Raw genomic sequence first — 25,458 nt, 5'->3', positions numbered from 1 at the left:
TGCACACAGGAGCAACTCAACAAGGTTTTGGGAGCCTTTCGTCGCGGTTTTACTTACACTGTTTGTCTCCAATTAGAAACTTTCCCTTATCTCCATTTGGATTAATATGTTCTCAATAGAAGCATTTTACGTTCGCGTATTTTTCTTGTATTTAAGAAGTTTTCAAAATATATCTAAAGAATTTTCACTAAACAGTAACATAATAGAAGACTCAAGGAGCAAATTTATGTAATTCTCTTCAGAAAAAAATGAACATAATGTGTTGAATCTTCTGTCAAAGTTAAAGCGTCTGGAAATGGTTTTGAATTAGAACATTTACCCTAGACACTGAATAACTCAATCTATTTCTCATTTTTTTCCGGCTGAAAGTATTTGTATTTTCGTGAAAGTGATTATACAGACTTCCAAGAAATTTTTGTGTTTCTGCACAGAGAGGCGACAATCAGAACCAATAATTCCCAGCCCATAAATTTAACCTAAATAGAGACAGGAAAAAAATCCTGCCTCAACTAAGGCTTGAACTGGGGCCTTTCGCTGTCTAGGCGAATGCTCTACCAACTGGGGGCATTGGCTCTGATCGTCTTTGCCACTGATCTCAACCAATTGCCATGTGCACTTCAACTCGTTTTCGACACACTACGAGCCTTGAGAAACGGTATCTTGCGTATAATTGAACCAACAACCCATGTTTTTCATGGAGAATTAATTTATTGTGCAAGTGGATTGGACAGACTTCTGTTCGCATGGTACGTAATCCCAAGAACTTTTTGGAAATTTTTGTGTTTGTGTACAAAGGGCTTACTGTACTTTGTATTTTCGTTCATAAACTACATTGTCTTCCTGATTACATTTACTATATTAGTACATTTCTTCTGTACACTGAGAAAGAAAAGAAGCTACGATTAACTTTTTTTCATCATAACTTTAACACTTTTCGGGTGTAAAAATATATCAACATTTTTTAATGGTAATTTTACACCTTTTGAGGTTAAAATCAACATGAAAAAAAGGGTAACTTTAACCCATAATACACCTAAAAAAGGTAATATTTACACCGATTTCGGATCAATACTGCAGGGTAAAATTAACACTTCCGGAATGTTATTTTGACTTTTTCGGATTTCTCTCAGTGTAATAATAAAATATTCTTATAAAAGAGAAACTCAGAATGACTATCTTACTTGGAATTATGTTATTGCCGGTCCAATTTATTTCCAATTGAACAATCATATCCGCTAAACATTGGATCTTCTTTCATTTTGCAGTTTGTACATTGAGCAGAAAACTGCTTCGGGTCTTACTGTTCCGCCCGATGTGCCCCAATTTGGCTGGGATCGTCTGCCAAGTGACAATGGCCTGGCCAATATTAAAGTGACTTGGTATCCGAATCTCGATGGGAAGCCCGGATCGCACTTCTTTGCCAAGTACCGCATCAAGGGAGAGAGTCAGTGGCAGACAACTGATCCACAACTTGATGAGGATACCCTCATTGTACGTGGCCTTCAGCCAGAGACCAACTACGATTTCCGTGTTGTGGCTGTCGATGGGGACTATCTCACTGAGAGTGGTTCTCAGGAAGTTGACACCTTTGGCATTGGTAAGTTACTTTTATTTGGATAGACTATGGCTGTAATTCTGGTTAAATATCTACACCGAGAAAGAAAAGAGGGTGCGATTAACATTTTTTCCTCATAAATTTAATACTTTTTAGGTGTAAAAATATATCAACATTTTTTAATGTTAATTTTACACCTTATTAAGAGTAAAATGAGCATGAAAAAGGGTACTTTTAACCCCTAATACACCTAAAAAGGGTAATATTTACACCGATTTTGGATCAATAATACAGGGTAAAATCAACATTTCCGGAATGTTTTTAACTTTTTCGGATTTCTCTCATTGTATTAAACAGATTTTTTAGTAATTGAATAAATAACAGGAGGTCATTGGGAATATTATTAAACTATATAATTAAAAGTTGAACAAACTTATAAAAAACATATCATAGGTGCATGGTTAAATATTTACTAAATAAAAATTTGTATGGATAATAAAAAAATACACAATTTTAAAAAATTACAAGCATGTTAATTTATATAAAAAATATAATAAATAAAAATATAGAAGACAGAGATGAATTAGTTTGTTAAAAAAAATTCATTCTCCTCGTTTTTCATGGTGAAAATTTTAGGAATCATTTGTACTTCTTTAGCTCCGTCTTATATGTGTCCAAAAGCCTCTGTGAATAGATTGAGGCCTTAACTCTTTCGCATCCTTTAAAAGTATATAGTATTAAAAAAATGGGGTGGCAAAGCGCTCCCACGCTTTGCGAAGTGCTGGAATTCGTGGATTAGACGAATCGATTGATAAATGACTCAAAACATCGCCCGAAATACCTTAGAACTAATAAAATTGATTTTAGGATAGAAATTAGTTATTCGTTTTGAATCTGTTCATTGCCGGTTTAGAACCGAAATGAACCGATTTACAAATCAATCGACACATTGCCCAAAATACACCTTAGGAGCAATATAATTTAATTCCGAATAAAAATCACTTATCAGTTTTGAACCGGTTTGTTGCCAGTTCACAACCGGTTTAAGTTTTATTGGAAATTCCAAGACCTTTCCAACGAGCTTCACTTCACATTATACGCTCTATAGGGGAAAGTGGTCTGCCTTTGAACGAAAAATGATGTTCAAAATTTGAGATTTTTTTCAGAGTAAACTACAACATGAGTTTTACTTTGAACTACACCAAAAAATTCTCTTGTTCATTGAGCTTCTATGCTTACCCCATTCAGGACTCGCAAGTCCTCAGTTTTTCCTGGTGAGGAACTTGAAAATGTGATGTCGATATATTCAAAGGCAGCCTGCATGGTCTGCCTTTGAATGTGGTTGGGCAGCCTTTGAATCTTAATTTTTCACTGAGAATATTAGGGCTGTAACATTAAGTGACCCATAATTGATTAGCATGAACCCTAATGCACTCAATAAAACCACCACTGTAGTCAAAAGTCATTATACAACAACATTTTTTACACTTTTCTGAAGCTCTGTTTTTCACTTGAAAATTTGTAATAAAACGCCATTGAAGTTGCCAATTGTCAGTTTGAAACATCCCGGCCGGAGCAAGATAGCATGTTATAAGTATTTGTATGACATTCGTCGGACCAAAGTAGGAGTTCTATTCTGCTCCTGGACAGGAAGCTGTCAGACGTTTTAATGTATGTAAAGAGAGGATTCAAAGGCACACAACATTAAGATTCAAAGGCTGCCGCAGAGCAATATTTGCAAACTTTTATCACCCACAAAAATTGTCTCATCTGAATCAAAATGTATTTTGAGAAATATCAGCCAAGAATAACCTTCTATGACTCACAATAGAAGATTTGTTCGAAAAATTATTTTGATTATGAAAAAACACATGAATTGTGGAACATCAAAATTACAGTTTAGAGCTCAGTTTCGTTTTTTTGCCGTAGCACCTAGAAAATAAGAGCTAGGGTCTGCATTTTTTGATGACTTGTGAGGATTATGAATAGCTATGTAATAGTTAATAGAAAAAAAATTATGCTTTAAAGAAAACTGAAAAAATTACGATATTCAAAGGCTGCCGCATTCAAAGGCAGACCACTTTCCCCTAGAGCCTTTTTAATTTTTAACCTTAAAATAATTTGATTATTTCTGATAAAATTGGTTATGATATGAAGTTCGTATCCGTGAATCGTTTGTTTTAAGAAACCTAAAAAATAATAAAAATCGCCAGAGTTACTGAATTTGACCTGGAACTTACCGTATGGACGCCGATATGTTCACCTGGGCAATTTCCAAAACGGGTTCCGATAAAAATCCCGAATAGACAAAATCCCGAACTCTCAAAAGTGTCAGCTACTCCCACGATTGCACCGCGCTTGTTGGAGGCAATAATTAGAAATCTTCGTCCCTTTCGGGATGTGGACTTTCGGGATTGTGGCTTTTCTAGATTTTGACCCATTTTTGATTTTGCCTCTTTGTTTTCAGGATTTTGACTTTCGTGATTTTGGCGTTCAGGATTTTGACTTTCGGGATTTTTTCTTTTCAGGATTCTGACCCATTTGGAATTATGTCTCTTCGAAATTTTGAGTTTTCAAGATTATGGCGCACGGAATTTTGACGTTCGGGATTTTGACTTTCAGAATTTTAGCTTTTCAGGATTCTGACCCATTTGGGATTTTCGAAATATGGAATTCGGCGTTCGGTATATGGGCCTTCAGGATTTTGACCTACAGTAGACTCTCTCAAATTCGGGCATATGGGACCGAAATGTCAGCCGAATTAGACAGAAATTCGGGCGACAAACTTTTTGAAATGCAACGATTTTTTATTCATGTGCTGTGCATATAGATATTGAGTTTACACACTCATATATAATGTAAATTGCATGAAAATCCCTCAATAATGCAAAATCACATCAAAACTAAGACAAACCATGCCAAATTTGATTCATTTGATAATCATAATCAAACTTGAAAAATGTTAACAAACTTTTTTCAAATTTAACTGCTGCCCGAATTAAAAAGTAGTCCGATCTTAAAAGAGGCGAGAGTCTACTGTATTTGGAATTATGTCTCTTCGGAATTTTGAGTTTTCAGGATTATGGCGCACGGAATTTTGGCGTTCGGGATTTTGACTTTCGGGATTTTAGCTTTTCGGGATTCTGACCCATTTGGGATTTTCTAAAAATGGAATTAGGCGTTCGGGGTATATGGGCCTTCAGGATTTTGACCTATTTGGAATTATGTCTTCGGAATTTTGAGTTTTCAGAATTATGGCGCACGGAATTTTGGCGTTCGGGATTTTGACTTTCGGGATATCGGTGTTCAGGATTTTGACTTTCGGGATTTTGGCTTTTCAGGATTCTGACCCATTTGGGATTTTGGAAATATGGAATTCTGCGTTCGGTATATGGGCCTTCGGGATTTTGACCTATTTGGAATTATGTCTCTTCGGAATTTTGAGTTTTCAGGATTATGGCGTAGAGGATTTTGGCGTTCGGGATTTTGGCCTTCGAGATTTTGTTTCTTCGGGATTTTGGTCTGCACCACTTCAAAACATATCCAAAAATAAAAGAAGTTACTGGAGGCATTTTCGAAATATATTAAAAAAAACATAGTATTGAAAGGGATTATACGGAAGAAAAAAAAACCGTCGCAAGACAATATTTTTAGGGGGGCCATCTAAATCTCTTATGCCGTCTTCAGACTGGAGGTTTAGCCCAGTTCCCGAAGGTCTCACAAATCTAAATGACAAGCAATTTTATTGATTTTTCAAAATCTAATGAATCATTTGCCCTTAATATTTAATCCTATACAACAATTTCCTAAAAAAATCATGCTTGATGAGGAATTAGAGGAGTTAAGCCAGATAGGTTTGCTTTAGGTCTGAAGCCCGTATTATAGTGGAATTTCTAGTCAGATAGCAAGTTGAAAAAAGTGCGTTACAAGTATACTCAATCTTTGAGTTCGAGCAATAATTTCAGGGGCCTCTCGAGATTTCATTTTTCCATACGTTTTTGCATAGAGGTACTGAAGTCTATTGGCAAGTTTTGTTCTGAAGAGAATTGACTTATCAGTCTGATATATTTCGAAATCGTGCATTAAAAGCTATCTAAAAATACATATTTCATAATGCTCGCCAAAATAGTACAAGAACTACGAGGAAATTTGTTTAAGTCGCGGTGCAATATCTGCAAAATTTTTACAAGGAAAAGTGAAAAATATCTTCACTTTTTATTAGACTTGATGGGCCCCTGAATAATTTATTTCAAACAAATTATTTTCTTCACGATAATCTAATGTATTCTAATAAAGTATTCGAAAGATATTTCCCTGAAATCACGAAGATAAGAATTACTGTTTGTACTGCTGTTTCGTCGATTTCTATCCTAGATTCAAGGATAACTTGCCAGAGTTTCTCCTTTTTCTGAAATCATCATTAATCCGTTGGATTGAAAGTCTCATTTAATAATGTCGTAGGAAAGAAAAATTGCATAAATTCAGCATCATTTTTATTGTTTTGTTTTTTTTCTGTTTTTTTTTTGGATATCTACAATTCTAGTTGTACAATCATTAGCGCTAATCTCTGAATCTCAGAAATTCGACTTTCGGGCGCATCACAACAAATTTCTATAATTATTCTAAACAGAATTAGCGCTTAAATAAATTTATTATGATACAGACATGAGCGCCGTCTAATGAGGAGAATTTTAAGGCACAAAATGTCAATCATAGAAGAATTTTAAATAATTTAACTTGGGCTTTGGGCTTAATAGGGCATTTAGCATGATTTACGTGGATTGAGCCAGAATTGCAGCCTTATTTCGTTGAGTGGTAATATCTATTCTAATTCCAATGTTTATTTTCTTTTTTGTTTCTAAAATCAGAGGGTCCAATTAAGGTGCCAAATGAGAATGTGGCAACAGCAGGATGGTTCATTGGCATGATGCTTGCCATTGCATTCCTTTTGCTGCTTCTCATTGTCATCTGCATCATCAAGAGAAATCGCGGCGGCAAGTATGATGTGCACGATCGCGAGATGGCCAATGGAAGACGTGATTATCCTGAAGAGGGTGGCTTCCATGAATATTCGCAGCCGTAAGTGTCCTGGATTCAAACAACAACAACAAAAAAATAAAACAAAATGAACAATTTTATTGAAAAAAGAAAATTACAATTCCGGTAAGTAACGTACAGGTGTGTGATTAACATGTTTTTTGCTTTTCTTTTTTCCCCCTTTTCCCAAAAACAAAACCTTTCCTTCTCAAAAAAAAAATCCAAACCAAACAAAACTATCACACATGTGCAGCTTGGACAATAAGAGCCAAGGTAGACAATCATTGAGTTCCAATCAGACAAAGCCCGGACCCGAAAGTGACACAGATTCAATGGCAGAGTACGGGGAGGGAGATACAGGTGAGTGTTGTAGGCGCTTCTGGTTAATTAATAAAAAAATTGCGCCTTTATCTAATAAAAACAATATCAATCATGTAAAACATTTCTCACCAAATTAATTGTCTTTCTCCCATTTAAAGAAAAACAACCCATTTTTGTGTTTTTTTTTATCTTTGAAATTTTTTTATCCATGCCCAAAGTGATTAATAAATTTTTGATTAACATTTACACTCTACGGCAATAAAGTTTTCTCATCTTGTGAACAAAAAAAAGGAATTTGAAACATATCTACAAATTATATCAAAAGTCAAAATCAGTATCAGTTTTTTTTTCAATTATGTTAAATTTTTAACATAATGACCAGCGCACAATAACTTTTGTTTATAAACATGTTTTCAAAATTTTCCATTAGAATGAGCGAGATGACTAGATGTAGATCTCACTCACTCTCATTGAAATGTCAAAAACATGTTTACAAAACAAAATTTATTGAGCGTTGGGCATAATGTCCAACGCACAATAACTTTTGTTTAGTAAACATGTTTTTGACATTTCAATGAGAGTGAATGAAACATAGATCTAGTCATCTCGCTCATTCTCATAGGAAATTTTGAAAACATGTTTACAAACAAAAGTTATTGAGCGTTGGGCATAATGCCCAACGCACAATAACTTTTGTTTTGTAAACATGTTTTTGACATTTCAATGAGAGTGAGTGAGATCTAGATCTAGTCATCTCGCTCATTCTCATGGGAAATTTTGAAAACATGTTTACAAACAAAATTTATTGTGCGTTGGGCATAACAATAAAAAAATATAATAATAAAAACATAATAAAAAAATGAATAACTAAATTTGTTAATCTAGCTAACTTTTGTTCAAATGTCTCTAAGTTATTGTTAAGTTTTCGCCGCCTTCATCATCCAGTGTCGTATAACCATTTAGATGTTTTTTTTTTAAAATTATTATGAAACATATTGAATTTTTCCTTTTTTTTAATTCTTAAAAGATTTTTGTATCGAAAAAAATTGAGATAACCAAAAACATATTTCAAAACCATTTGATTTCTTTTTGAAAAGATGGATCATATTTGATTTCCGAAAAGGATAACCAACGGTTTTAGCTGAGATTCTTTACAATCTCAGCTTTTGTAGTCACAGGTGAAATCCGACCTCGTCAGATCGGGCCCAAATTTTGGATGTACACGTTTTGACACTCATTTTGACAAGCGGTTTTCGGCTAAGGTTAAATGTCGATGGGCGGCTAGAAGTAGGTGATGTCAGATCCACCCCCTACCTCCACCTTCCGCCATTTTGGATACCCCCAAAATTTGATTTTTCAATAACTCATCCCCTATAGTATCGATCGATCTAAAATTTTAGTATGCTATAGCTGGGCCTAAGCGCTTTCGATCGATACCAAACTTAAGCCCCCACGATCCCCCTGACCCGAGCTAGAGGGGGCAAAAATTCAATTTTCAAGTGGTCATATCTCCGGTTCTAATTATCCGAATTTAAAAAAATTTGGTGTTTTGGAAAGCTCTCGTGAAGTACTACAAGTTTTATGACACTCCAATTTCACACGATTTAATCGAAGGTACGATCAATCGAAAAATCGATTTTCGATTAATCGATCTCGAATATTTCGAAAAACAGACGATGCTTTTTCTTTATATTTTAATATGTTGTAGCTGGGGTCGAGACCTTTCCAACGGTGGGTCGCATTCCTCCCTCGATGTTTCCTGACCCGAGCTATAACCAAAAATGTCTGGACCGGACTTCATTTTCTGTGTTTATTAAGGGATTTCGATGAAATTTTAGCATATATATTGTATGCGAGAGCAAGATCTTTCAAATAATGGGTTCCATTCGCCTCTACCCCAACCCACTGTACCCCGACCCTTACTATATCCGTATTGACCGGACTCTATCTCTTATGTTTATTAACCGATTTCAATGAATTTTTTTTCTTCTATTGGTCATCCCCCCAGACTATTTAAAGTAGAAAATGACCAGTTATAAGCCCAGATAAGCTTATGGTAGTTGAGATTCTTTACAGGTGACCTCGAAATGCGTGCAACTCGGGGTGCTTGCAACTCGGAATGCGTGAAAATTCGATTGTGAGTTGAATTTTGGGGGTAAAAAATCGCGTCGAGTAAACTGTTCTCGACAGTCGAAATGGATGAAATTGGCTCGACGCGATTCTTTACCCCAAAAATTCAACTCACAATCGAATTTTCACGCATTTCGAGTTGCAAGCACCCCGAGTTGCACGCATTTCGAAGTCACCTGTAAAGAATCTCAACTACCATAGGCTTATCTGGGCTTTTTTCGGCTGTCTGACCCTTCTTTCTGATATTTGTCCTCAAAATTTCTGAAAAGATGATCGTTGAATTTCTGTAACCTTGTTTCAGCAATTTAATGCTGTTTGTCGGTCCAATATGGAGAGCAGAATGAGCTTTGTAGGTTTTCAATTCGAACCATTCTTCCTATTGATTTTATAGACAAAGCTCCAATGTATTCCCATCTTTTTGCCAACATCTCACACGTAAAGATTGAGTTACTTCTCGAAAAGCTCAAACAATTTATTTTTCATCGTCTTGTGCTCAATTTCAGGCTTGCGCCTACTTCCTCCTGAATTTTGAGGACCGTCTTGAGTATTTATTTATTTATTAATGGATTCATGTCCCAGTACAATATGTCAGTACATTGTTGGGGCTGTATAAAGTACATTATTGGGTATCTAGTATCTAGAACCGAATCATAATCTTCCGAACACTGTTCGGGTGGCGGATTTCCCGACCAATTTCGCGATTTCAGCATAGCTTGCTTTTGGATTCTTGAGATAATTGTCAACTTTTAATCTTCGCTTGTTCTCCATCTATTTGCAATTACTCAGCCAAAACTCAATATTTTTTAACAAGATTTTCATCAAAAGAAAGCAAATTAAATTCTCTTCTTCAATCGACACTGAAGAAAAAAAAAACAAAATCCAAAGCTTACTGCGACTTACTTTATATCAAGCGTTGCCCAGAATTTTTCGTATACACGCTTTACAATAAGATTTTGAGCAGGATCCGCTTCTTCTACGGATATTTAACAAGCATAGACTGGTACAATGGGTATAAAATATTCCCAAAATTTTTGGAAAATCATCTTTAAACTAGGCATAGGCAACTCCTAAAATCTATAACCGAAAATTAAGAAAATCGTACGATACGGTAGAGATAAAATTAAGGTCCTGATGCTAATAATACGTTTGCTGACTTAGAGAGAAAGACCTACTGAAGACCCTAAGACACTGTCTCTAACCGTTTGACCTCTGTTGGATAACATGACGGTGATTACTTTTCTCTTCACTTCTCTCCATGAATTCTGAGAGCTACTAAAAACTTAAAGATCAGAGACTTCGATTTTAGAATAAGAACATTGTTGTTTGACTGAATATTAATTACAAATATTACCCAGTAGTTCACTTAATAATGAGAACTTTATTGTCAAATTGTGTAACGCTAAGTGCTTTTTTTATTTTTCCTGCATTTTTGTGTTTTTTTCTTTTTTTTTCTTTTATGTTCAGAGGGAATGAATGAAGACGGTTCCTTCATTGGTCAATATGGACGAAAAGGACGAAATCCTGAGACGAATTCACAAGCTTTTGCCACGCTTGTGTAGAAATTTAAAAAAAAAAAGAAGAGAAAATCAAAAAAAAATTGGCGAATAAAACAAAAATGATACAAAATCAAAAGAAAATTTAAGAAGGGAATCTCCATCTGATGAAAATCAACAAGGATGCGAATATTAGTTTTTAGCCCATTTATGCCTTAAGTTTTTTATTTTCAACATAGAAAACTTTTAAGTTAATTTTGAGGTACGTTTTTTTTATTGAATTTTTGATTTTCAATGTTTCTATTTTTTGTATTTGTGATTTTGCTGATATTAATTCAATTGCGGATTTTTTTTTTTAAAATAATTATATGGGAGAGATGACTGAAGGTTTTCAATTTTGACATCTTTCTAGCAGGACAATTCACAGAGGATGGATCTTTCATTGGTCAATATGTTCCTGGTAAATTGCAACCACCAGTTAGTCCACAACCAATTCCACACAATCCACCACCAACTCAAGGAGGAAATGTAGCAACGTACGTGTAAGAATTTTTAATTTTGTTTTGACTAGTTAAACCAACAAATTCTTAATTACGACAAAGAAAATAATAATTATTTTTTTTGTGAGAATGAAAGAAGGAAGTTTTGACAAAAGAAGACAGAAAATAGAAATATTGTTATTTGCTTTTTGAATTTATTTTAAAACTTGAAAAAAAAACATACTTTTCATGGATTTTTATTTACAGTCTTTCCTTCTCACAAGAAGATTATTTGTATCGATTACGAGTAATTGATGTATTTATTCTTGCTATTAATTAAAATATTAAAAAAAAATAATAAAATAAAATAAAAATTGAAACTGATAAGTGACGCTAAGAACAAAGAAATTGCACTTAAAGTGCAATAAAAATCTTTTAATAATAATTTATTTAAGCCACATTTATTGCTAATTCATTGATAATGAATTTTATTGAACGCAGCGATCAATTTTGCAATTTTTTTTCTAAAATATTTTTCTGCTTTTTATTTGGAGCAAAAAACAAGTTAGAATAAATCAATCAAATGCATTTTGTTTGTGGCTCTAATTAAAGAAAAAAAACTTACTGCAGATACAAAAAACATGGAACATGAATCGAAAAAAAAAAGTGAAGTATAATTCTTATTGCTAATATATTTTTTAAAAAAATATTTAGTAGAAAAAAATGCGTACATAAACGTCATCACAAGATGTATAAAATGAAATCTAAAAAAAATGAAACTATTTCTAGAAAAATAATTACGGGAAGTATATAAGAAAGTGTTCTCTGCCTCTGTGGATGTTGAAAAGAAAAAAAAAGAATTAAAAGAAATAAAACTTTGTATATTTGAATACTCTAGGAAAAAAAAAGATGAAGTTAAAAGGTGAAACTCTATTGGAAGATCTTTTATTAACTTTAAATGACACGTGACAATTTTTTTTAGTTTTTTTTTCGAAAGAAAAAAAAGAAGGAAAACGTCTTTCATGCAGCTTTAGTTGTGAATTTTATCATTTTACAGAATATAATGCTTAAGAAATCACATTAAAAAAAAGAGAGATAAGGAATTTTTAAATATAAGATGTAAAATCATTTTTCTATCCTATTCTATTCTCACAAGTGCACAAAATATTTTTTTTTGATTATTTGACAAACAAGCGACAAATTTCGAATGTAGAGAGAATTTACAGTCTCTATTTTTTCTTATTTGATCAAGAGGTTAACTAGAAATTTGAGGTTAGATTGAACCTAACCTTAAAATGAAACTGGCATGCAAGATAATTTAAGGAGCAAAAACTCCGAAACTTCATGTCATTTGTCATAAATTTTCTGACGTTTTTTTTTTTATTTCCGAAAAAATTCTTCAAATTCTAACGTAGAAAAATTTAGGTTAACCGTAATCTAACCTTACATTTCCTAGAAAACTCTTGGTTAAAAAAAAGAAAATGAGAGGCGCTTTGACACAAATTTTTGTGCGTCTCTGTTGTAATATATTACTTGAAGTAATTGAGCAATTATTTTTCTTTAATTCTTATGAAAAAAAATCACATGCAATTAGATGATAATTTTGTTGAACTAATTTAAATAGAAATATCTTTATTTTTTATTTTAAAAATTTTATATATTTGAAAAAAGAAAGAAAGATAGAAAGAAATGGTCCAGTTTTATTTTCTTTGTCCTCAGTAGTTTTTTTTTCTACAGAAAAAAAAGGCAAAACAAAAATGTACATTTTAATGTGGTGGAAAATGAATTCGTGCAGCTATTTTTTTTTATTATTTTCAAATGACTGTAATTATTATTTTTTCTTTTAGGTTATAGATAAATGTTTAACTTGCGTAAGATATTACAAAAAGAAAAAAAAAACATTGAAGTGTTCAACCCTCATCATTTTTTCTTTTCATTTCATTTTTGATCTCTTTGTTCTTCTGTAATATTTTCCCCATTTCCAGTGTTAATAATGTGAAAATAAAATATTTCAAAAAAAAGCGATATTCTCTGTAAAATAAGGAAAATATTAAAAATAATATGTGAAAATTATATTGATGAACAAACCCTTTGAACGGCAGCTAAAAGAAATTCAAATTTAACATGTGAGAAAAAAGATGTTACAGCACAATTTTTGTCTTTTTTCTCTCAGAAACAAAAATGTATTTTTCAAACAAACAAAAAATATATTTTTTAAGTCACTGACAAATTTATTTTCCGCCATATATTATTTTGAGACCTCTTTTTAGATATTTAAGTTTATTGTCTTTCTGTAGCTTATTTTTTTTTAATGACAAATACTTCACGTCCTTTAGTCTATTATTATTTTTTTTTATACACAATCACAATGAGAAATCTCACAAAAATCACACTCGAAATTTTCTTACACACTTTTTTTTTATTTTTTAAGAATGAATAAGTTGAATACGATGACGAAGAAAAAATGAAAAATAAACTTTTATTTTACTTATTGGTCTTTCTTTTATTTTTTTGCATTTTTTTCTAGTTTGTTGCACGTTTTATTTGCAGTTTTTTTTTTTTGTGAGGAGGTAATGTTTAATTGACCTAGGAAGGAATTTTCGTGAAAAAAAAAACGAAAATTACAAAGTTAACCCTTTAAGGACGATTGGGTCACCGGTGACCCAAAAATGAAATTTTTCCTATGGCCTTCTAAAGTTGGGTTTTGCATTAAAAAGTCAGAAAAAATGTTTTTTTCTGACCCCCAATTTTTGACCTTCTCGTCCCTAAAGGGTTAAGGGCTTTAATTCGTCATTGAAGGGCATCAACATAAAACTTGATTACAGAAAAGTTCAAGTACCAAGTAATATGGATGGAAATGATAAAAGATTTTAAAGATTTCTCAGATAAATCATGGAAATACCAAAGAAGACGTATAAACATTTCTGCAATGATTAATTTGAGGTTATATATCTCATAACCTCAAATATTCAAAAATCGACAAAAATTCTTACAGAATCTAAGAAAAATAAACAAAAAAAAACCTTATAAGTGGTCAAAATATTCTAAAAATTCAAGTTTAGAATTAATTTGAAATTCGAATTTTTGAAATTTCAAGGTTATGTTCCGCATAACCTTACATTCCTATCAACTTTTTAACAATTTCGTATAATAAAACGAGTTCAATTATTAAGAAAATGAATTCAGATATTTTGCTAATATAATTAAAAATTTTGTTGTCGAGAATTTATGCAAAACGTAAAAATTTTAAAATTTTCAATTTTTTTTCTTAATGAACTCCTTGGGATTTAATAGAAATTAAACCACGGTTAAACTTCTAGGTTAATTTGTTTCCATAATATTCTTCTATGACGGTTCCATTTCGTACTATGCTAAGTCATTTTAAACCTTTTTACCCCGAGAAATTCCTGAGATCGAGCTCTATAGGCTATATGTAAAGGAAAATTTGGTGATCATCCGACGTTCAGGCTAATTTACTTCAAATGGCTCTCTTGAATAGTTGTCATTTGGAGATATAGCATAGAATGAAACCGTCAAAATGATGTCAAACTGACTTAAATATGTCTTCTTGAAACCTTGAAGCCTTCCATGGTCAATTAAACTTTTGGTTCTCATGGACAATCGAGAGGTGGATAAGTAAATGCTTCTTGTAATAAACTGTTAGCAACAAAACGACATGTCGACATCGTTTTGATGTACAAAATCAGATTAGATCGCCAGATCTAATAAGTGGTTTCTTACAGAAAACAGGTCGGTAAAATGGAGATCAGTAGACCTACGCTATCCTTGTAGAAAGTTGGCATGATCCTTCTAAAGATCGGCCGACTGACAAATTTCTACGAAATTTGTTAGAAAATAGCGGCACAATCTTGCATGATCTTTGCGAAAGATCGACATGGTCAGCACAATTTTTGCAAAAAATCTGAAGCCTGAGAGATCGACCACGATCTCTCTAGAAATCGGCAGAATTGCTCGGGTATTGCGGGAAATCGGCAGATATGCCTGATTATTTTAATCGTTGTGACGATCAAAAAATTTGTATAATAATTTAATACAGAAGATAATCAGAGTGACATGTAGATTTGGCAGAATCGATAAATCTGCAAGATCTTTGCGGAAGATCGGCAAATTGACTGGTCAGCACAATCTTTGCAAATAAACGAGAGATTTGCTTGATTATTGCAGTCGATCATTTCACAAGATCGGCACAGTCTTTGTGAAAATCGACAAATCTCTAAAAACGATGAAAGATCTTTACAGAAGATATGCACATTGACACGATCTTTGGAGAAGATCAGCAGATTGGCACAATCTTTGTAAAAATGAGAGAATTGACATATCGGCAAGATTTTTGCAAATATTGACAAATCTGAAAAATATTGCAGAACACTGGTAAATAGCTCATTCTTTGTGGGGATCGACCAACCTGCATGATCTTTGCAAAAGATTGCTTAATGACATAAATTTTTCAGAAATCGGCAGATCGGCAGTTTTCGCACAGACAGACAGATCGGCAGATTGGCACGATCTTATTTCGAAGATCGGCAGATTTTTTGCAGAGATAGACTGATTGGCAGATTAACACCATCTTTGTAAAAATCAATAGATCTGCATGATCTTTGTAGAAGATCAGCTGATTAGCACGAGTAAAACAGAAATTGACAGATCGGTGTTATATTTGCTAAGAGCAGCACGACTTTTGCAGAAACGGGTAGATCTGCAGATTAACACAATCGTTGTAGAGATTAACAGATTTGCATGATTTTTGTAGAAAGTTGGCCATTGACACGAATTTGTCATAAATCGATAGATCAGCATATTATCGCCGAAATTAATTTATCGGCAGATTATCACGATCTTTGTAAAAATCAACAGATCAATATGATCTTTTCAAAAAATCGACGATTGACACAAAGTTTCCATAAATTGATAAATCGGCGCAATAATTGTGCAGAGATTGGTAGATCAGAAGATTCGCACGATCTTTGTAGAGATCAATAGATCTTCATGGTCTTTGCATAAGATCAGGATATTGACACGAATCTTTCAGAAATTGGCAGATAGAAATTCTTAGTTAAGATCAGCACAATTTTTGCAAAAATTGACAGATCGGCAAATTAGCACAATCTTTGAAGAGATCAACACATTATCCTGATCTTTGCAAAAAAATAAAATAGGCGATTGACATGAATATTTCATAAATTGACAAATCGGCACAATGTCTGCCAAAATCGTAAAAAAAATTGCAGAGATTGGCAGATTAGGAGATTACACAATATTTGGAAAAATCAACAGATCTGTATGATTTTTTCAGAAAATTAGCAATTGACACGAATTTCTTTGAAAATCGACAGATCAGCAAAATTTTTGCAGAAATTGACAGATCAACAGATTAGCACGATCTTCGTAGAAATTAACAGATCAGCATGATTTTTGCAAAAAATCGGCGATTCGCACGATTTTTTCATAAATTGATAAATCGGCGTAATTGTGCAGAGATTGACTGATCAGAAGATTCGCACGATCTTTGTAGAGATCAATAGATCTTCATGGTCTTTGCGTAAGATCAGGATATTGACACAAATCTTTCAGAAATTGGCAGATAGAAATTCTTAGTTATGATCAGCACAATTTTTGCAAAAATTGACAGATCGGCAAATTAGCACAATCATTGAAGAGATCAACAGATTATCCTGATCTTTGCAAAGAAAATCGGCGATTCACACGAATATTTCATAAATTGACAAATCGGCACGATCTCTGCTAAGATCGGGAAAAAAATGCAGAGATTCACAGATTAGGAGATTATACAATATTTGGAGAGATCAACAGATCTGTATGATTTTTTTCAGAAAATTAGCAATTTACACGAATTTCTTTGAAAATCGACAGATCGGCAAAATTTTTGGAGAAATTGACAGATCAGCAGATTAGCACGATCTTTGTAGAGATTAACAGATCAGCATAATCTTTGCAAAAAATCGGCGATTCGCACGATTTTTTTTATACATTGTGCAGAGATTGACAAATCAGAAGATTCGCACGATCTTTGTAGAGATCAACAGATTAACCAGATTTTTTGTCAGTGATTGATAAATATTTTTCATAAAATCGACGGATCGGAGTACACGAATATGTTAAGATCGGCAAAAATTTAAGGAATATTGACAGATCGGTAAATTGGCGCGATATTTGTAGATATGAACACTGAGAAAAAAAGAGGGTTCGATTAACATTTTTTCCTCATAACTTTAACACTTTTTAGGTGTAAAAATATATCAACATTTTTTAATGTTAATTTTACACCTTGTTAAGGGTTAAATTAACATGAAAAAGGGTACCTTTAACCCCTAATACACCTAAAAAGAGTAATATTTACATCGATTTTGGATCAATACTGCAGGGTAAAATTAACATTTCCGGAATGTTATTTTAACTTTTTCGGATTTCTCTCAGTGAAAAGATCTACATAATCTACATAATGATTGAGAAGATCTTGACAGAACCCATTACCGGCACAACTTATCTACCTTTCGTGTTTAATCAATCATGTTATTTTGGCTTAATTTCGGACGAATATAGAGCATTGTAGATAGTCAGGAGGTGAAAATAAGAGAAATTCTAAAGTGGGACTGCATTTTACAGGGTTTTTTAAATAGCAAAATAATTGTTACGTTTGACTTCCTCATTTTCATCATTGCACGTTTTAAAGTCACATTCTTTTTGCTAAATAGTAAGAAATGTATTAAAAATTAAAAGTCACCCCAATTGCACAGTTGATTTTGTAGGTATTAAGTCTTTTTTGGCTAGTAGGCACCATTCTAATTGCTTTAACTATTTACAAATTATGAAGAAGAAGATAAAAAAAAAACTTTGCACATTTATAGCTTTGAAAAAGGGAAAGTGAAGAAGAAAATGGAATTTTTGGGGCCTATACAAGAGAGTAAAAAAGATAGAAATATTTTGAAGAGAAGCTTTTCAAGCTATAAATTGTGTGGCACAACACTGTATAAAGAAAAGTTTATCGTATAATCATTAAAAAAAAGAAGAAGAATAGTATATTAGAAAAATATTATTAAAATGCGAGGTGGGAGATGCTTTTGTGCTTTCTATGTGTACAAGAATTCTTGAGAAACAAAAATATTGTTCTATATTTGTAAGGATGAAAAAAATGGACTTTGCGATGAAAAACTCTTTCCTGTTAAAAATCTATCTTTAAAATCTTCATTCTCTTCAGCGCACAGCGAAATGCATATTCATTTTAGTTTGTAAGACGTGGTCTTTGGTGGATAATATTCCAAAAAAAAAGAAGGTTTTTTACATCAACATTGCAAACGACTCAGTGAACAAAATCCCTCGATATCACAATCTCTATTATTGAGAAAATGATAATGAATAAAAAAAACTGCCACTGTTGAAAGTTCTAAGACAGAAAAAGTTAAAATAAATTAGACGTTTTTACTGAAAAAGATACATTTAAAACAAAAATGTGACAAAAATGGTAGAAAGAAATTGTAGAGATTGTTTGTAGGAACTCCTTAAAATCCATTGACCACCGCTTAGAAGAAAAAAAGAAACTTTTTGGAGAAAATTCTCCATGTGACACTGAGAAAAAAAATGAAAATAAGGGATAAGAAATAATTAATTTTAGCATTAGACGATTGTGTCTGTGTACTTGAGTCCAGAGTCAATGAAGAAAATGTGAAAATTTTTAGGGTAATGCCAGAGAACGAGAGATCGAGAAGATGATAGAGCACCAGTGTAGCACTGAATTCATATTTTGATACATTTTAGGAGTTAAAAGAAAATAGATATATGATAAGAGAATTGTGAAGCTTAAAACTAGCGAATGAATAAGAAATTGCGATTTGAAAGATAAAAAGAAGAGAGAAAGAGAGATATCAAGATAATTTTCAAGCCCTCTATTTAAAGAAAAAAAAAAACAAAAAATTCAACAACCATAAATCAAGTAATTAATCAATCATTTTTAATGTAAGAATAAGTTGTAATTCTTATCGAGCTTCCTAAGTGACAAAACAACAACTAATTCACTAACAGCACTCTCCTATTCCCCATTTTTGAGCCTTCAACATTTTATTTCCATTTTACTTCTTTTTTTTTTTAATCCTTCTCCAATCATTTTGAGTACGAAGAAATGATGAAGAATACGAACAGAAGGATGTTTTTGAATGATAAAAGATTATTAACATAGAATAATATATATTCTAGTTATATACATGTATTTGAAAAAAAAAAGAAAATGAAAGAAGAAAAGAAGAACAAACCATTAATTCTATTTGAAAGATACTTGTAGTTTTTCTTTTATGTTGCTGTATGAAATAATTGAGAAATAAACCCTTGAAATTCCTACAATTAACAAGAAATGTTTTCTTACATAATCAACTCAAATTGAAAAGATTGATTCGTGATAAAAAAAAAATTTTAAATATATTTTTAATCCTTTATTTTATTTGATAGTCAAAAATACACTGAGAAAAAGGTGTGAAATATATGCACAAATCAGGGGTTATTTTTCACATCAAATTTTAACCCCGGATCAACTAAACATAAACATCGCCCGTAGTAAATTTGGTAATAGGATGGGCTTAAAACGTTTTAATTGAAAAACCAAATCCCATCAAATGTGGATTTTACACCGACTCAGACGCTACAAAGTAAATTAGAAACCCCTACCAACACTGAGAAAAAAAGAGGGTGCGATTAACTTTTTTCCTCATAACTTTAACACTTTTTAGGTGTAAAAATATATCAACATTTTTTAATGTTAATTTTACACCTTTTTAAGGGTAAAATTAACATGAAAACGGGTAACTTTAACCCCCAATACACCTAAAAAGGGTAATATTTACATCGCTTTCGGATCAATACTGCAGGATAAATAAACATTTCCGGAATGTTATTTTAACTTTTTCGGATTTCTCTCAGTGAAAGGTTATTTTCACACCAATATTAAAAATATTCTAACCTCGTTAAGTGAAATTTAGAAAATTTTAACATTTTCATTTTAACCTCGCCGAGGTTTATAATAACATCATTCTCAGAAGAAATATTTGTAGGTAACCTCTTCGAGTGTACAAATTGAAATAAAAAAAACTAAAAAGACTGTTTTAAAATTCACTTTTATATTATTTCAAATATTATAAATAATTTTCATATAAAATTATCTTTTTTATCATCAGTTAAATAACCATTTTTCACATTTTTTCTTTCACAAATACTTTGACCTCACTAGAATTTTTTCATTTGGAATTTTGGCGAAACAACTATCTATAGGGGAAAGTACCCTCCCTTCGAACGTTCATACCTTCGAATAATGTGAATTTCTTTTATTTTTCCTAAGAGACTTATGTCGTCTACACACTAGAAAAATTTATGTCCATATTGAAGAGTTTTTCCTACACAAGCGTAGGGAATTTGTTTCAATATGGACATAAATTGCTTACTGAGACTTACACATTTCTATTCATATTATCAATGATTGATAATTATGTGTAATGGCCTCTACACACTAGAGTAGAGGTGTGCAAGAACCGTTGAAACCGAATAAACGTCAAAATAAGTTTGTTCAGGTAGCGTTTTGACCATTGACGTACAAGTTTCTTTTGACGTTTTTTCGGTTTCAAACAGTTCTTGCACACCTCTGCACTAGAGCAAGTTATGTCCATATTGAAGTAAATTCCCTACACTTGTGTAGGAAAAACTCTTCAATATGGACATAAGAAATGTATTTCGAATTTACCACGCGAAAAATATTTGCATACATTTAGGACAGATGTGTGCTAGAACCGTTTGAAAACGAACAAACGTCAAATGAAACTTGTACGTCAATGGCCAAAACGCTAACTGGAACAAACTTATTTTGACGTTTATTCGGTTTCAACGGTTCTTGCACACCTCTGATTTAGGAACATTTCAAACAATATTTTATGAATGAGCTTCCAAATAGTCAATTCATATCAAATTCTTTCAGTCCGTTTTCTCTCAAGGCGGAACACCCTAATGACTCAAATTGAGAGCAATGGTTGATTAAATCGTGTAATATTGAAGTATACACCCAAATATGCTGTACGTTTGCGCACATTTTTTCAGAACGAATGCTGGGGCCTCAACTAGACCTCAGACTTTAATTATTATATTTTACATAATGGTGACTTATTAGATCAACTATTCATAAAAGTGTCTACACACTGGGAGCAATTTCCTTCGAAAATAACTTTTTTAAAGGAAATTGCCTGCAGTGTTTTAGGTAAAAACGTCAAATTTCTGTCAAAAATGAAATTTTTTGACGAAAATTGCTCCCAATGTGTAGAAGCCTTAAAAGTCAAAACCATATTTTGATAAGAATCAAAATATTGATCATAGTTTTAAAACTACAAACTCTGACGGTTGAAAAAGTAGTAATTTTCTATAAAAGTAAGCGAGATGAAGGAGTGAAACAAAAAATGGCTTCAACTGCGAAGCCCTATTAGGGCTGCCCTAATACCCAATCGCGAGGCCCTGTTTGTGTAAATGCTATTGGTGTAAATTTAACACTCGAGGAGGTAGCTTTTATAGCGAATTATTTTCTTTAAAAATATGTTTCTTATGCTTTTTCATATCATAATGAATTAACACTTTAACGTCGAGACACTTTTTACGGACTGAAAATCAACAATAAAAATTAAAATGAGAAACATAATCAATGATAAGTCTTACATCTAACCTTGGAAAGTCCAACAGAGTCTGATTCGGTGTATTTTGTGCTTCTATGAACGATAGGGACAAAAATAGCCCAAAAATTTAAATAATTTTTCTGACAATACCAATGAATAATATTTTTCGCTTTAATGAAAAATATTACGTATGAGTATTGTAGTTTTTATTGCCAAAAGGGTTTTGCTTAAAAAAAAATTAGAAGTATAAAATATAAATAAAATCAATTCTGAATTTGAGAATTTAAAAATTCGCCATTTTTTGAGCTTAAATATTTACTACATATCAAATAGCTAGAGACTTGCAAAAAATATTGTAGATTCCTTCAACCTTCTACTTTACAATTATGTACAGACATAAGAAAAAAATAACTTTAGGTAGTCAGGAAAAATTATTTTCTTTATGGGACACCGGTGTTCCAATCGTCCTTAAAGGGTTAAAAGTGTACTAAATTCATAGTGCACCATGACTTTTTTAAATGACGAAAATTATATTTTCTGTGCTTTTCGCAGAATGTGTATGCAGAACACTCGTCCGAGTTAATTTTTATAAAGAAAAGTTCGAGTGAATTTCAATTCTTTCCCCTATTCTGGTGTGAATATAAACCCCGATTACTATTATATGATGCATATTTTAATGCATCTTTCTAACTCCAGCTTACACATCCATTTCCCTGAGTGTAGTCCGCGTTTCTATTCTTTCTATTACAAGAGATTGTACACAGAAAAAAAATATTTTGTAAAAATGTTCGTAAATGTTTGTGAATTTCTATGGGAGAGTTACGAAATGCTCGTAAATTGTATAACTCACAAACAAGTTCGTAAAAGTTTGTACTTTTTTCACAAACATTGTTCGTAACATGATCATTTGATGAACATTTTTTGTACTTTTACAAACATTTGTTCGTAAATGTTCGTAAACACACAAAAAATGTTCGTAAAATTTTGTCATTCGTTCGTAAATGTTCGTAAAATGTTCGACAGGAAAACAAACATTCACGAACAAATTACGAAATTTTACGAACATTTTTTGTGTGTTTACGAACATTTACTAACAATGTTTGCGAAAAAAAGTGCAAACATTTACGAACATGTTTGTGGGTCATACGATTCACGAGCATTTCGTAACTCTCCCATAAGAATTCACAAACATTTACGAATATTTTTACAAAATATTTTTTTCTGTGTACTGAGAAACTAAATTATAAACGGTTACAAATATGAATTTTGGCGGGCTGTTATACTAAAAATCCTAAAAATGGACGCTCGATAGCGCCTTTAGCGGTGCATAGCTAAAATCTGTAATACAAACTTCAGTTTGAGGTTATGTTTGACGCCCTTTTGTTTATTTTTATCATTGAAAAAATGCTTATTTCTGCATAATTAATCAATTTGCGAATTACCCCGCGACTCAAGGATATTAAATAGACATGGGTGGTGGAGATTTGGTAAGTTCCTTAGAAATTATAAGGAAAATCGTGGAGTTATATGACCTTGCTTTTGTGTTTCAGAATGCCAAAAAGTCCTGGCATCCCAACACTCTCAAAAACCAGGAGAGGGTGTGGAAAGTGGAGCAGGCAGATGCTGCGGAGAAGCGGAAGCTGGCTGAGCTACAGAAAGAGATCTCAGATGAACGGAGTAGGGAAGAGTTGAAGAAACTTGCTCATACTTCCGGAGTAATTGACATGGGAGATGACAAGAAGCTTGAATGGATGTACAAAGGCCCCACGGACTCCATCAATCGGGAGGATTATCTGCTGGGACGCCCTGTGGATAGGTCCTTTGAACAACTCTCCGAAGCAGACAACCAGATGATTGGAGTTACTGTGCCCAAGAATCATGTGGAACATGAGTGTATTCCCTTCTCTATCCGGGCATTCAGAGGCACTCAGGGTGGAGAGCAAGTAGACATGGCCAGAAAGATCATGGAAGATCCACTGATGGCAATAAAACAGAAGGAAATGGAGTCCAGAAGGAAGATTCTTGAGAATCCAGTAAAGCTGAAGGAATTGCACAGGCTGCTTAAGATTGATAAACCCAAGAGTTCAAAGAAATCCAAGAAGAAGGATAAGAAGAAACGTAAGAAGCGCAGTTCGGATTCAGAATCCGACAATGGGAATGATCTGGATGAACTTCTGGCTAAGAAATACAAGAAAATCCAGTCAGTGATTAATGATGAAAGTGGAGAAGCTAATCTGGACCTCAATCAACTTCTGGAGGACAAGTATGACAAACTATCGAAGGAACTGGACAAAATGGGCAGCAAGAGGAAGCACAGTAAATCCTCCAAATCCGAGAGAAGATCAAAGACACCCGAAAAATCCCGAAGGAGAGAAGAGAAACGCAGGAGGAGTCCTTCGCCAGCCAGATCTAGGCGAATGATGTCCGATGATGAAGATAATTCCCGGATAGTTACAAAAAATTACGGATTGGTCTCAGCTGATGGAAGATCATTGAAAATTGACAGTAAATCACGACGGGAAGATCGTCCACGGCCTTCAGCGACTGTCACGGACTCCCGGAAGGCAAAATCCTGGACGAGACCAGAGAGACAGCGTCTCACGGAAGAGGAGAAAGAAGCCAAGCGCCGGGAGATGATGGAGAATGCAGTTTGGAGGGATCGCGAAAGGGAGAAGAATGTCAGACGATATCGGGAAGATGATCGAGCAGCAAGAGCACGAGATGATTCCCGCGAATTCGACAGGAATTTCATCAACAAGGAGCTTCACAAGGCAGTGAGCAGGGAAACTGTGGAGTCTCGCATTAAGTCCAACTTGAACAACATTCAGCGATCATCACACTCAATGAATGCCAATTTTGCTCGTCGGTAGTTTTAATTGGATTTATTGTAAATTTAGAACATTAAAATGGGCTTCAAATAAAATTCCCTGCATAGATTTTTAATAATCCTCCTTATTGTAATCCTCACAAATTTTCATGTCCTCTGATCAGACTCAAACTGCCAAAGTTATAATTTATCACTCTTTTGGTGGCTAAAAACTTATGTGACTGCCAAGGGCACCCAATCTGTTTTGAGCCTAATTACTCCCAAGCTCTGTAATTAAATATAGTATAAATTGACAATATTGATAACTCTCGGAGTGGCACCGATTTCTCCTAAGAATGTTCTAAGTGTAATCCTGTGAATTGCCCCTTCGGAAGCGGTATCAATTAGTACTGAGAGTTAGTTCATGTTAGATCGTCGTAAGGAATAGATCGTTAGGAGGAACGCAGAGGGTTCTGGAGAAACCTCTGGCGGCCAATGCACTGATTCACGCAATTATTTAAATTTAAAGGCTCCGCACTAACAGATTTCCTGACAAATCTAACATCCCCCATTTTGAATAGCCCCCTTTTTTGTTTTCTTAATAGCTCCCGCTCCTATGGCATCGATCGGGCTCAAATTTTAGTATGTTATAGCTGAGCCTTAAGGCTTTCGATCAATACCAAACTTAAGGTCCCCCGACCCCCCTGACCCGAGCTACAAGGGTCCAAAAAAAATTTCTTAAAATGGCCATAACTCCGGTTCTAGTCAGAATTTAAAAAGTGAGGGCGTTTTGGAAAGCTCTCGCGAAATGCCACTTCCCCTTCTAACGTCGCAAGTTCATAAAACAACCGCTATTAGGTGAGATTCTTAACAATCTCACCTACTATAATCCTAACAAAATTTCATGTCGTCCGATCGACCTCAAACTTGGCCAAAATGTGTTTCAGCACTTCCTGATCACGAA

At 33.4% G+C, this 25,458-nt stretch overlaps 2 protein-coding genes across 5 annotated transcripts in view; both read left to right on the top strand.

Moving 5' to 3' along the window:
* LOC129805384 (neuroglian) overlaps nt 1–13,506 on the top strand; it is a 69,925-nt gene extending 56,419 nt beyond the window's left edge. Inside the window, exons 7-11 of one of the 4 annotated variants that reach the window (XM_055853267.1) lie at nt 1,266–1,597; nt 6,424–6,634; nt 6,846–6,952; nt 10,508–10,798; nt 10,952–13,506. In XM_055853267.1, the coding sequence (XP_055709242.1) occupies nt 1,266–1,597; nt 6,424–6,634; nt 6,846–6,952; nt 10,508–10,602 (745 nt within the window). In that variant the 3' untranslated portion in view covers nt 10,603–10,798; nt 10,952–13,506. Of the gene's footprint in view, nt 1–1,265; nt 1,598–6,423; nt 6,719–6,845; nt 7,116–10,507; nt 10,799–10,948 lie in introns of those variants that run through there. The other 3 variants (XM_055853266.1, XM_055853269.1, XM_055853265.1) reach the window with 3 other exon arrangements.
* Nucleotides 13,507–23,031: 9,525 nt separating this feature from the next.
* LOC129805389 (pre-mRNA-splicing factor CWC25 homolog) lies at nt 23,032–24,611 on the top strand. Its single transcript, XM_055853275.1, has 2 exons — nt 23,032–23,175; nt 23,239–24,611. The coding sequence occupies exons 1-2, from the start codon at nt 23,158–23,160 to the stop codon at nt 24,556–24,558; spliced, it is 1,338 nt and encodes a 445-aa protein (XP_055709250.1). The 5' UTR covers nt 23,032–23,157; the 3' UTR covers nt 24,559–24,611.
* Nucleotides 24,612–25,458: the final 847 nt, after the last annotated feature.

Source organism: Phlebotomus papatasi, chromosome 3, assembly GCF_024763615.1.
Source record: "Phlebotomus papatasi isolate M1 chromosome 3, Ppap_2.1, whole genome shotgun sequence".
In the NCBI taxonomy this organism is placed as follows: Eukaryota; Metazoa; Arthropoda; class Insecta; order Diptera; family Psychodidae; genus Phlebotomus; species Phlebotomus papatasi.
This window is presented reverse-complemented; position numbering and strand designations above follow the sequence as displayed.